General features: G+C 44.6%; 1 protein-coding gene across 5 annotated transcripts; it reads left to right on the forward strand.

The window, feature by feature from the left end:
- Positions 1 to 2,953: 2,953 nt before the first annotated feature.
- LOC117434457 (male-specific lethal 1 homolog) lies at positions 2,954 to 12,388 on the forward strand. 5 transcript variants are annotated; one of them, XM_034906870.2, is made up of 10 exons: positions 2,954 to 3,274; positions 3,359 to 3,465; positions 3,571 to 4,333; positions 6,399 to 6,562; positions 7,041 to 7,402; positions 7,786 to 7,850; positions 8,109 to 8,176; positions 9,129 to 9,253; positions 9,459 to 9,531; positions 10,944 to 12,388. In XM_034906870.2, exons 3-10 carry the CDS (start codon positions 3,668 to 3,670, stop codon positions 11,032 to 11,034), a joined length of 1,614 nt encoding a protein of 537 aa, XP_034762761.2. In that variant the 5' UTR covers positions 2,954 to 3,274; positions 3,359 to 3,465; positions 3,571 to 3,667; the 3' UTR covers positions 11,035 to 12,388. The 5 variants fall into 5 exon arrangements, with proteins under 5 accessions (XP_034762761.2, XP_034762762.2, XP_058859119.1 ...); XM_034906871.2 differs by lacking the exon at positions 10,944 to 12,388 and adding an exon at positions 9,967 to 10,129 and having other exon boundaries at positions 6,393 to 6,562; XM_059003136.1 differs by having other exon boundaries at positions 2,957 to 3,274; positions 6,393 to 6,562.
- Positions 12,389 to 13,177: the final 789 nt, after the last annotated feature.

A 13,177-nucleotide genomic window follows, 5' to 3' on the forward strand; every position in this document is an offset into this window, starting at 1 on the left:
GAATCTCCCGCAATTGCTTTGAAGCGTCGCAAAATTGCAAACGTTGTTCACGATAAATACTACCGTACATTTTACATTATTAATACCGAAATTCGGTTTTATTACGGGTCTTAAAATATAATCAACTCTATTTTGTTTTTTTATTGCAACTCAGAAAGCGTTATTTAATTATTAATAAAAGAATACACAAATGTATGATGCATCTTATCTTATCCTGCTCGTTTATTTGTGTGTGTGTGTGTTTGTTTTAATGTCATGACAGACAGTTCCAGCTGCCGGAGATTAAAGTGACCGTTGCCAAATTCGTTCTTGGCCGCGTGAGGAGGAGATTTGAATTTTAAAAAGGAACTGAATGGAAGCCGGGATTCCAAATGCGGCGTTCTATCTGATGACATAATTCACGGAGGGAACAAAAGGTCAAAGGGTCACTGTGTCAGGTGTAACCATGACTTTAACACGTGCAGCCTCTCCCTCTCTCTCTCTCTCTCAAATTCAAAATTCAAATTCAAAATGTGCTTTATTGGCATGACTTTAGGTATTGCCAAAGCAATATTGTTTTTATATAACAATGTATAAGCACAGTAACAATCAATATTTATAGCAATAATAATAATAATAATAATAATAATAATAATAATAATAATAATATAATTTTACAGTTGCAATCAATCAATCAATCAACGAGTCAATCAATATGCATCCACTTACTGTATTTTACATTTTCGTGAAACCGACGTTCCAATTCAGGAATCAAAAAAAAAAAAAAATCAAAACCTACATGCGTTATTATTATTATGCACTATATTTATAAGTTATTGTGAGTTTCATTCTGCTTTCATCAGGATTGGAATAAAGGTCAACGAAACGAACTCCGGGTTGTCAGATTTCTGACAGGAAAATAGTGTCTTCGTCCTTCCAAACAAGACCAGTACAAGCGCGACCCATGTTAGAGTATGGGCGTTTATGCAGATTCAAACCCGCGACTCTCAAAACAAGCCCAATCCCGCGACTCTCAAAACAAGCCCAATCCCGCTTATTATAAGCGGACTTGGCAACTCTGGTCGAGCAGTTATCAACCGGAACCACGCCCCTGCTCCACGTGTTCCTGAAAACCAGGCACGTCATTGTAGCAGACCACGCCCCGTTTTTTATGTAGCGGTATTATTATTATTATTATTATTATTATTATTATTACCGGTATATTAACGAGGACATTTCATGGTATACCAGCTTACGTAAACAGTATAATGCTGGGGTGATCTATGTCGCTTTTCAATCCGGTCCGGCGAAGAGCACTGAGCTGACGTCGAATTATGTAAATATTATAATGAGGAGGGCGGTTCGGCGCGGCCAATGGGAAGGAAGTAAATCCGTGAATGAAAACAAAGCGCACATGGCTCTGCGGCGAGGTCCCGGTGTTACACGGGCGCGCAGGACTGAGGGAAGCGTGGCACTCTGGAAATGAGATCCTCGCAACTGTTCCCTGAAGAGGTGACAGAAACTCGGAAGGTACAATTCTCTGGGGCTATAATTAAAAGCACTGTTTCCGATCTAGCAAGGTCGAGGCATTTCTGTACTTTACCTTTGCAAAATTGAAACGTGCCTATATATATAAAGTTCGGTGTGTCAGATATTTAGTGAAACGTTTCGCAACATTAATTTAGACGTGTTACAATGAATATTTAAGCAAAGATGCCAATGATTATTTTAATGCATTTTAAATTCAAAGTGAATTATATCCAATTTCGACAGTCAATTGCTTACATTGATTCGTGTCTTATCTAGCTAGCTAGCTAGCTATCTCTATTTTTAGCTGTTTAAAAGCATGTAGTATTTCTACTCTTAGATTGATTATAATTGCAGATCATTAAAATATTGATAATAACAAAAATAATAATTGCAAGGGTAAAGCATGGTTTTCACAATAAGCTGCATATAACACCCACCGATGTCAGTGGCTGTCCTGTCCGCCCAACAGTCCATGTTTTCAGGCTAGGTTTGCGAAACATTGTGCCTCACATTTAAGCAAAGACTGTCACTAGCATCACCAAGCACATTGCAAACCATTGCACGGATACAAGTCGTTACTATATAGTTACAAGCAGACTTTGATCCAGCAAGATTATAAGCATACAGCGTTTCCAACACCGATACAACACGGTCCGTGATTGATAAGCACCGTGCGGCAGCGGCGCAGCGCTAAGGGATAGTCACCGGTGTTGTTGTTATTGGGGTCCATTGTCTATGTCTTCTTCTGGAACTTTAGCGGGAAATAAATACACCTTTGCAAAAAAAACGCTATTGAGTCGGGACTTTCCTCTGGTTTCTTCGCGGCTCTTGGTGTGTTCGTAAGCGGATTCAGCCCTCCCTGCTCACCGCGGTCGCGTTATGTCTGTGTTAGGGATGCGATGTGAATCCAAAATCACAGTTAGCTGTTTTTTTTTCCAATTTGAGCCGCAAAGCGAGATCTCTCGATCTCTCGATCTCTCTCTCTCTCTCTCTCTCTCTCTCTCTCTCTGCGCGTTAGAGATCTGGGAGTTCATTAGCACTGGTTTATACTGCATTATGGTGACATATGACGCTATAATTGCATCGAGGGGCTCTGGTTTTTATATATGATTAATTTTTGGATTCTCTGTATTTCAAAAATCACTTTGGATAAAGGCGTCTCTGTGCATTGTATAGTATATCAGCGTGTAATAAAGCACAGTGAGAGCGTGGTAAAACGAAGGTAATTCATAAAAGAAAATTCAGAACTTCAGACATTTGTTTTCAAATTAGCTTCTGGCCCCCTCTAGTGGTAAGGAAAGTGTACTGCAGTAGCATGATGTGTAGAATTCGATTTTTCAGAAATTCTATAGAACCTTCAGCCGAACCTTCAGTCGTTAATGACGTCAGTAGGTCCCACTTCATAGGATCACTTCCTGTGCAGCAGCAATTACGACCCCATCTTTTTTTGGTCCTCACTTTGCTGCACGCCTTTTAGAAAAATGCAGAGCTGCCGAAATCCGCCTCTGAGTGAGCTACGCATGCGCCTTGAGAGGCACTTCAAACAGTACTGGCGATCAAGGGCTGTAGTTGAAACAGGCAGAGAAATGGGGTGAAAACGAGTAAAATAATAACTGTTATTGTTTTATCTCTCTCACACCTTAGCCAGATCTAAAATGGAGGAGGAGCAGCAGCAGTTGTGATTGAAAACCTCGAATCCTTTTATAAAATAAAACATAAACACGTAGAGAGGTTTTTTTTTAAAGACAAAGACACACGTAAACAGGTAAGTGGTCGGGACATTTCCCTTGTGGTCGTATTTATTAAAATAGTTGACAATGTATTTCTGTATTATTTGTTTTTTTAAAAGAGTGCGGGAGCGTGAGGACACGCAAAATGGAGGCTGCTTCTTCTTCAGCCTTGCGATGCGTTTCAAACGGGATTGTAAAGACCACAGTAACTTAGACAGGCGAACAGGTAAACCACAAACTGGATAAAATGGCATGTGTGTTTTAATAAATAAATAAGAGTCGCTCGTGTCAGTGTGCTGTTGGTTTGATTAGATTTTCTTTTCTCTTCTAGGACGAAGGCTTTCGAAAAACACTTTAACACGAACATTAATAAAAACCCACCGGACGCCTGGAAACGGTGTGGGGTGTGGGGGGGGGGGGTGTAAATCATGACTATGAGATCCACGGTGTTCAAACCGGGGGGGCTCAAGCTTGATAGAGATTTAAACCCGGAGAAGCCCGACTTTGAAAAGGTGCAAAGCGGTGTCAACATCAAGCGAGAACCGGGCGAGCCGGTCCTGGAACCCGGACACGGTGGCGGTTTGCCCGCCGTGCTGGGCAACATCCACAACGGCGCCAACCAGAACCAGAACCAGCACCACCACGGCAAGAACCGCAAGCTGAAGGAGAACAACGGCAATAAAAACAAACCCGGCAGCCGCAACCCCGGCGGAGCTGCCGGGCTGAACAAAGCGCAGGGGGGGTGCTTGGGTCTCGGGCAGGGGAAGACCTGGTTGAGTTTGGAGGGGATTCATAATAACGTATTCATAACGGGACAGGCTGCCAGTAATATTAAGACGGTTACCGGGACCCCGGTTAACACTACAGCTAATGCTAAGAAGAGAGACCCCGGGGGCACCGAGGCTGCGGCGGGCGGAGCGGGGTCTTTGGAGCTGAACATGGAAAGCAAGTGGAAAAACTTGAAAAAAAGACCGACCCAGGCGACCTGCCTCCGACAGATCCTGCTGCTGCAACTGGACCTGATCGAGCAGCAGCAGCAGCAGCTGCAGACGAAAGACAAGGAGATCGACGAGCTGAAATCCGAGAAGGAAACGGTACGCAAAGGGGTTAATTAAAGGTGCATCCGCGTATAACGCTGATAACAGGACTGAGCTATATTACCTGTCTAGTATGCAAACTCTAGGATAGGCACTCGCTGGGAAAAGGTGTTTTTGGGTTAACATCTGTTTAGCAATACAATTGGCAGGGCTGGCGGTACTGGCGTTGTTTATCGTGGTGTTGCAGTTCTGTGAACCTTGCCTGCAAAGATATCAGTCGGGTTTATGAAACTGATAAAAGGGTACTAATAATAACAGTGATGTGGCAGGATCCATGTAAACCATGTTAAAGGTTTGATATAGTTTATTAGATTAACCGTATTGTACAAACACTAGCTTCCAAGACCTCCAAAGTCTCTTTTAAAGTGTCGGTGGACATGTTTGTAGTTTTTATTTTTTGTAGATTGTGATACATACTGGTATATGGATATTGCTGGACAATGATGGACTCCTTAATGGAATAGCGTCTGTAAAATAGAGACGTGTAAGGGCTTTGTTTTGTGTAATATAGATCTGATCGGAGGAGTTTGTCTTCAGAATAGAATGTTAATTTCAAGAGGTTCCAACGTGCTTAATTTGAAAATGAATTTATGCTTTATGCTTCCTGGCTGCATTTATCCCATAGTGCAGATAGACGCCCTTATCCAGAGCGACTTACAATTGTTACAAGATATCACATTATTTTTACATACAATTACCCATTTACACAGTTGGGTTTTTACTGGAGCAATCTAGGTAAAGTACCTTGCTCAAGGGTACAGCAGCAGTGTCCCCCACAAGGGATTGAACCCACAACCCTCCGGTCAAGAGTCCAGAGCCCTGACCACTACTCCACACTGCTGCACAATAGATATGGTGATCTCGTTTAGTGCAATAACTGTACAGGGATGGAACTAAGACTCCTATTGCATAGCAGTTTCACCCGTTCCAGGTTTTACTAGGAGCTTGATTAGCCCCCCAGTGTATACAGTTATAGTTCATATAAATGCGGTCGCTGTCAGTGGGATGGACTCCCATTGCACAGCAGTTTAGTCACTTCCTGCTTCTACTATGAGTTTAATAAGACACACCAGAGCTTGTTACCTAGACACACTGGGGCTGTCAAGTAAAATCTGCAATGGGTGAAAGCTGCAATGCAATAGGAGTCTTATTTCCATCTCTGAGTTCCCAAGATTGAATCCTTGTGTGTATCCCTGAGCCTGTCTGTATGAACCGGCGGTCAGGGGGCCTGGCTTTGTGGGAGCCTGCAGCAGCTGCTGCACCCACGTGTGTGTGTGTGTGTGTGTGTGTGTGTGTTTACAACCCATGGGGTGAAGTCCTGTTTTTCAGTTCCTATTTCTTTTATAAACAATTTCCAATTACCATTCCCTTTCAGTTAATCCGAATACACCACTGATCACAATTGCTATTGGCAGTGTTCTGTTGAAATGAGCTTCTCGCTGTGGCAACAAATGACTCAAACTGAAGTCAGTGTTTTGTGAGTCGGTGAAATTGGCTTAAAATGAAAGCAGCTGAACAAGCACAGCAGTTATGTCACAAAACTATTGGTTTCAATTCCTTCAAAGCAATTGGATTTGGGGAAGGCTTAACAGGCATTGACCCCAACCCTGCTTGCAACCGCTTGTAGAAAAAAAATGTTTATTTTGACTTGCTGAGTCACGTCCTGGTTGTTTCTTTCTTTCTTTCTAATGTGTATTTATTTAACTTTGTTATTCCACATGCACATCCTGTTCTCTCTTACAGAAGTACCATCAGTTCAGATGCAGTGCGCCCAAATTCCTTCATTTCAATAATATAGCTCAGGGATACTGCTGTTGTATAGCTGTTTCACCCATTCCAGGTTTGAATGTGTTGATTAGTCACGGTGTATCGGTAATAAGCTCAGGTGTGTCTTCTTAAACCCACAGTGAAACCAGGAGTGGATCAAAATGCTGTGCAGTGGGAGTCTTATTTCATCCCTGTAGCTAAACAAGGGGAGCTCGGAAACCCTGGAATGGGTGCAGCAGGGCTGGTTCCAGTTTGAATGTGTTTTTTTTGTTTCTTGTTTCCCTGGCAGCTGCAGGCTCGGATGGAGCGGATGGAGAGGAGGATGCAGCTGGTGAAGGCGGAGTCGGAGCACAGCGAGAGGGAGGAGCCTCAGGAGGGAGGGGCGGAGACCCCGCAGCCCCCCTCCCCAAAGCCCGTGCCCTTCGGACGCGGGGGGAAGGGGCACAAGCGGTACAGCAGGCAGGCAGGCGCTCCCCTGGTGTTCTGTGTAACGCAGCTCTGTCACTAACCGAACACAGCGCTCCCCCTCTATTTCCCCATTTCGAGAAGTCGCACATTTTGTTAATTCAGACCGAGGTCTTATTGGAAGTGACTCTGCAGCAGCAGCAGCAGTGATGCATAGTTCACCCCCTAGTCTCTGCAAGTCGCTTTCGATAAAAAGCGTCTGCTTATTTTAATAAGAAAATAAGTTTTCCTAATTCGGGGGATGGAGATAAGACTCCCATAGCATAGCAGTTTGAACCATTCCTGTTTTTGTTTTTTTCTAAACTATGAGTTTACTAAGACGCATCCATGCTTGTTGTGTCTCGCTGTGGCTCATCAAGTTTGTAGTAACACCCAGCAATGGTTGAAACGGCTCTGGGGTGGGGTGGGTGGGTGATGAGCCACAGCGAGACACAATCACTGTCACTGACCTCACAATCCTTAAATCCCGCAGGAAGTTCGGTTTCTGGAACACAAAGACCCCGGTCAAGACGCTGACGTCGGAGTTCACGAAAGCCAGGGGCAAGACCCCCAAGTTCTCCCCGCTGAAGGAGTCCGAGCCCGGGGGGGGCCCTTTCCAGTGGGAGCTGCGCAGCAAGGAGACCCCCGAGAAGGTGTCCGCGGCTGCGAGGGTGCAGGGAGACTCCCCCACACCGCTCTGGGGGAGCCCCCCGAGCCCGCAGCCCCGCAGCTCGGGTGTGGAGCCAGAGGAGCTGCCCTTCATGTCCACCACTGAAATGTACCTGTGCCGCTGGCAGCAGCCCCGCCCCTCCCCGCGGCGCGAGACCACCAGCAAGAAAGAGGGGAGCGTAGCCAGTGAGTCCCTCCTTCCTGGCAATGAGAGTGGGGATAGCTGAGAAATAATACGTATTGCATGCTCCCCCCTCCCACACACACGTTTTATTTATATAATGTGTTTTTGCATATTCTAAAACATGTATTTTCATTTTCAGCTCGCCCAGTTTGTTAAATGAAAGTACAGATTACGTGCACGCCCGTTTTTGCTAAGAGTTTCTTTGAAAACTACACATTTTATACCTACTGTACCTAGCGAGTGGATTTTTTATAAATGTGTTGATTTAGTTTATTTTCTGTTTTCCTCCAAACTGTTGCCTCTCCTAGTCATTCTCCTGCCTTAGACGGTGATTTTCAGAAAAACGTAACCTTGTTTTTAATTGTTTTTTCTGGTCTCCTCCCAGTCCCTTCCTGGAGAGAGCACTCTATGGAACCCTTGAAGGAGATGACTCCCCCTGATTTCGTAGAGGTAAGATGGGCTTCTATTGAAAATATTAAAACATGCCGAACCACAGTAATTCTGCAACGTTTTATTTCTGGGTTTGTAAAAAGCCCGGGGCACTGTTTTGAATAAGCAGCCCTCAATGTTCAGAAGTCCCTTTGGTGGGCTCCGGTGTAGCACTGCAGTGTTTGTGTGACCCAGATACACGTGCACAGTGTTTCTGTGTATCAGGAAAACAACATTGAAATAATAAATCATTTGGCGTCTCTTTTTTTTTTCTTCTAGAATTTGGATGACAGCGTCTTTTTGAAGCGTCACGCGAAGTTGGAGCTAGATGAAAAGAGGAGAAAAAGGTTTGTTTTTTTACGTAAACTAAGAACAGGCTGTACCCAACTGGGGTGTGAAGCCCGATTTCGCATGGGACTAAAAATCCCCAGAAAAACAGGTGGCCTGGGAAATTCCTTTTCATTTATCTTTTTAATTTAGTAGTCGCCAATTCATTTTTACCCTGTTTTTCTCCCAATTTGAAATAGCCAATTATTTTAGGCTCAGCTCACCGTTACCACCCCTGCGCGGACTCGGGAGGGGCGAAGACGAACACACACTGTCCTCCGAACCGTGTGCCGTCAGCCGACCGCTTTTTTTCACACTGCGGACTCACCATGCAGCCGCCTCAGTTACAGCGTTGGAGGACAATGCAGCCTTGGGCAGCTTACAGGCAAACCCGCAGGTGCCCGGCCAGACTACAGGGGTCGCTGGTGCGCGGTGAGCCGAGGACACCCTGGCCGACCTGAGCCCTCCCCACCCGGGCAACGCTCGGCCAATTATGCACCGCCCTTTGGGAGCTCCCGTCCACGGTCGGCAGTGGAATAGCCTGGACTCGAACCGGCAACCTCCAGGCTAGAGGGCGCATCCTTCGCTCCAAGCGGAGCGCCTTTACCGGATGCGCCAAATTTTTAAACGATAAATTTAGTACCACGCAAATTGTCCCATTTATTTTTATCCCTGATAATTTTCTTTAGAGGTCCTCGCAATTTATTATTTTTTTTTTAAACAGGACATCGAGACCACCTGTAAAATTTCAAACTCTGACGCCCTGTGTCTTTTTTTTTAGTCCCGTGCGAACCACGTCTGTAACCCGCAGCTGGGTCATTTCACCAGTGAAATTGCCCTGGATTTGTATCAAACCAAGGTTTCTCGTCGCAGGATTACCACTACGAATGAGTGCTTGATGCGACTAATTGTACGGTTTTGATCCTGTGAGCTTTGTCTAATGGCTTCTGATCGCTGTGTGTGTGTGTGCAGGTGGGATATCCAGCGCATCAGGGAGCAGCGCATGTTTCAGCGGCTGCAGCAGCGCATGTACAAGAAGAAAGGCATCCAGGAGTCAGAGCCAGAGGTGTCCTCCTTCTACCCAGAGACTGACGATGGTACGAGGGGGAGAGGGAGGGGAGGGGAGAGCAAGGAAGTAGTTTAAGCAGGGGAAAGTCAGCCCCACGTGAATTTGAAGATCGTTGTGATATTGTGGTGTAGGCGCACAATGTTAAGTATTTTTTTTTTCTGTCAATTATTTTTTTACCTTCTCTGATCTTAAGCTGCGTTTTTGTTCATTTTCCTGTCTGTCCCTCTTCCCAGTGGAGTCTCTGATGATCACCCCTTTCCTGCCTGTCGTAGCGTTCGGACAGCCGTTACCAAAACTCACACAGCAGTAAGTCCCGCCCCTTCCTCTCCGTTACTCTGTTTCATTGGTTCTCCTGTTCTGTGGTCTCCAATCATCGGCCTTCTCTGTCATTTACCTATGGAGACACTTCAGGGATGGAAACAAGATTCCCGTTGCAAAGCAGTTTGATCCATTCCTGGTTTTACAGTGAGTTTAATAAGACACACCTGGTCAACTTTAAAATCCTGTTGGTACTCTAAACCCCACATAATGAAAAATAACTTGTGTAATTACAGTTGAGGAACCTTTGGCCTCAAACATGTTTGTACTCGCTTGTATAACAATGCAGCTGATCTCGTATTTACTTGCCTGTTATCACGTCTATGTGTTGCACTTCTGAGTGTGCTCTTGACTGTACCAGAGTCCCGTGAGGTCCTGCCAGGACTGAAAGGGTTAAACAAACTGGGCTATCATTGTTCAAAGGTCGATAACAAAGATTAAGAAGTCCTGGAGGGTTTGAGGAAGGCACTCTGTAGAAGCGTGATGAGTGAGGAGCTGTTTCAGTGTTCGTAAATTTATTTCAAGATGGTATCCCAGGGCCGCAGAGGGGCTAATGAGAGTTTAACAGAAACGGCAGCCTTCGAAATGCAAGTAAAAAACACCAATGCCCTTATTTATGTTTTATAAATACATGTTTATTTGTTTTGTTTTACTGCCTACTGCAGCTGTGCTGTCCACAACTCCACTAGGGTAAATTAAATAAATAAAAGAAACGACATAAATTCTATGACAGATGTCTCGACTTTTTCAGCGAAGGGATTGTCATTAAATTTATTAAGTTTCTTTCAATATTTGTAAATGTGTGTGTTGTTGTATCAGGGGTGGAATTAAGACTCCTGTTGCACAGCACTTTGATCCATTCCTGGTTTTACTAGGAGTTTAATAAGACGCACCTGATCTTGTTACCCAGACACACTGTGGCTGATCAAGCTGGTAGTAAAACCTGGAATGGGTGAAACGGGCGTGGAATAGGAGTCTTAATTTCATGCCTGGATGTATGTATGGTTAGTTGGATGAAAAATGTTTTGCTGTATCAGATCATTTAACTTAAAAGCTGTTAAGATTTTTAATTTAACTTCGGAGGTACAAAATGACAACAGTTTTAAAATGACAACAAAAAAAGCAGAGGCCAAAATCACACCAGCGCACAGGGTCTTTCCTGCTAGCATTACACTTGGTTACATTTGCTTCAAATCTTCAAATTAGGGCAGTGTGTGTGGTTTATTTTAAAGAGAGAAATAAATTGTAGTACAGCTTGGAGTGGCTCAGTCACTTACAGGGTTGGAGTCAATTATTCTTTTTCAGGTCCAATTGATTTTAAAATGAATCGGGACCTGATCCCCTTCCTGGGCATTGGGACTGTCCTCTCCTCCATGCTTTCCCTCTCTGTCTCCCTGCAGGAATTTCGAGCTTCCCTGGCTGGATCAGCGAAGCCGCTGTCGGATCGAGATCCAGAAGAAACAGACCCCACACCGGACCTGCCGGAAGTGAGGAAGAGGCTTTCTTCATCTCCTCCTCCTCCTCCCCCTCACGCTGTTCAGCCGGAGGACAAAAAGCTCAACGAACTCTGCAGAAGACACGGACAACATCTTTAAAACGACAAAAAAAAAAAAAAAACTAAATAAACAGTTTAAAATATATTAAGAAAATGAACAAAAGTTTTTATATAACGTCTCTGTCACAGTGCAGTATTCTGCCACCCTCCCTCCCTTCTCTCTCTCTCCTCCTCCTCCTCCACTCTTGTTCCAATTAATAAACCCTGATGTGTTTGTTCTTAATATTTTAACGTGAATGGCACAGGAGAGACTAAAAACAGCATTCGGTGACGGTTCTGTTCTGGTTTTGCATATATATATCCAGGGCGACTTACAATTGTTACAAGATATCACATTATTTTTACATACAATTACCCATTTATACAGTCGGGTTTTTACTGGAGCATTCTAGGTAAAGTACCTTGCTCAAGGGTACAACAGCAGTGTCCCCCACTGGGGATTGAACCCACAACCCTCCGGTCAAGAGTCCAAAGCCCTAACCACTACTCCACACTGCTGCCCATTTATTCGGCGTTATCAGCCACCTTGGTGCCAGAAAAAAAAAAAAAAAAAGACAATATATGATGAATACCACACTACATGTGAAAAGATTCTGGTTGGAAAATGATTGATGCTGTATAAATGCATTCGTTTTTATTTTCCGACCTGCTGAACATTATGCAAACCCAGCCTGCACACATCCGGTACAGCTTTGGAAGCTCTGAACTCCGCAAGTATCCACGCGTTGTTTTTTTAAATGTAGAACCACGTTCTTAGTCCACCACTGCGTCCGTGCGTGTTTTGACCGTTTCACCTGCTGTAATGCTAAATTCTGAACTTTGCAATAGCTTTCAAATATAGAGCCGCACTTATAAAATAGGTTGTGATGACTATATAAAGGTAAACCTACAGTGAAAAGGTTTAGGGGGGAGTCTTCTAGCTAATACTTGAGTGCTCAGTACACACCTAATGGGTATTTTTGTCCCAAAGCCTGTTTCTGTTGAATACATGTGTACAGTAGCTGTCTTGGTCTGTTTTGATGCAAAGGTTTTAATATTGGTGCAATGCAGTTTCTTCGCCCTGTGCGTTCTTTGACTCCATACTCATCCTCACTTTACCTGGTGTCAATTTGATCACTTCTGTAAAGTGGCTGTTATTTTTTATTATTATTTAAAAGTTCGAATTCTTAGATAAAAAAATGTCTTCAGTGTTTATATTGGTATTTTTTTTAAAAAACTGCTTGTATGTGAAAAATAATTGATAAAGTGGAATTGTTTTTTTTTTTTTTTAAATAAAATTGAAAAACTGTTTTCATGCCTTCTCGTCTCGGTCAGTTCCTTAGTTTTCATACTATATGAACTAGATAAAACCCTGACCTTTGAGGACCCTGCACAGCCTGTGCGAGGAGATGTAACGGCTGGAGGCGGCCGGCTAGCTGAAGCTCCATACGGACAAGCGCCACTTCGTTGAGCGAGGTCACGCACACAGTGGGCAGTGAGGGCATCCAGACAGAGCAAGACCACCCTTCAACGACCAGATCCAACACTGGGCTGGGGAGCGCCATACCAATGCTGATGCCCTGTCGTGGGTCTTCGCTGAGACTTGTTGACCGACTAGGGATCCGTGAGACACGCACCACGCCGCTGCTCCCCCAGAGCGATTCAACCGGACCCTCTCCGTCCAGCGCACCATCGCCACCGCCGCTCAACAGAGGACAGAAGCACCCCGAGTGGCCAGCCGGGACAGCCCACCTCAGGTAGCTGTAAAGTAAAAACGCTTAATCCACATCCCAATCCTCTCTCTCTCCACGACTGCGCAAGCGCATAGTTTGCCAACTCCTTGAATGGATTTTGTCCAAGCAGATTTTTTATGCTTTCGAATCCCAGACCAAATGGTAACCGTATCGCCTGGTACAGCTCCACCAAATACCGATTCCTCTCACCAGTTTGTGTGCAAAATCTTCCTATAGTGAGGATCTCTAAGCAAAGAGAAGTTGAGCTAATGGAATTCTTGCTGTTTAGCTCAAGAGCTTGCTGGGGTATCAGCCGCTGCTCCCATGCAGAGATCATCCTGGATAGGGAGGCGGCTTTCTACCTGCT

The sequence above is a fragment of the Acipenser ruthenus genome, chromosome 28 (assembly GCF_902713425.1).
Source record: "Acipenser ruthenus chromosome 28, fAciRut3.2 maternal haplotype, whole genome shotgun sequence".
Classification (NCBI taxonomy): Eukaryota; Metazoa; Chordata; class Actinopteri; order Acipenseriformes; family Acipenseridae; genus Acipenser; species Acipenser ruthenus.

Excerpts from the sequence above, each read along its gene's own strand:
- LOC117434457 (XM_059003136.1), top strand. The coding sequence starts at position 3,668 with ATGACTATGAGATCCACGGTGTTCAAACCGGGGGGGCTCAAGCTTGAT. Across the intron at positions 7,851-8,108 it reads CTCCCCCTGATTTCGTAGAG|AATTTGGATGACAGCGTCTT; the intron begins GTAAGATGGGCT and ends TTTTTCTTCTAG. Across the intron at positions 9,254-9,458 it reads CTACCCAGAGACTGACGATG|TGGAGTCTCTGATGATCACC; the intron begins GTACGAGGGGGA and ends CCCTCTTCCCAG.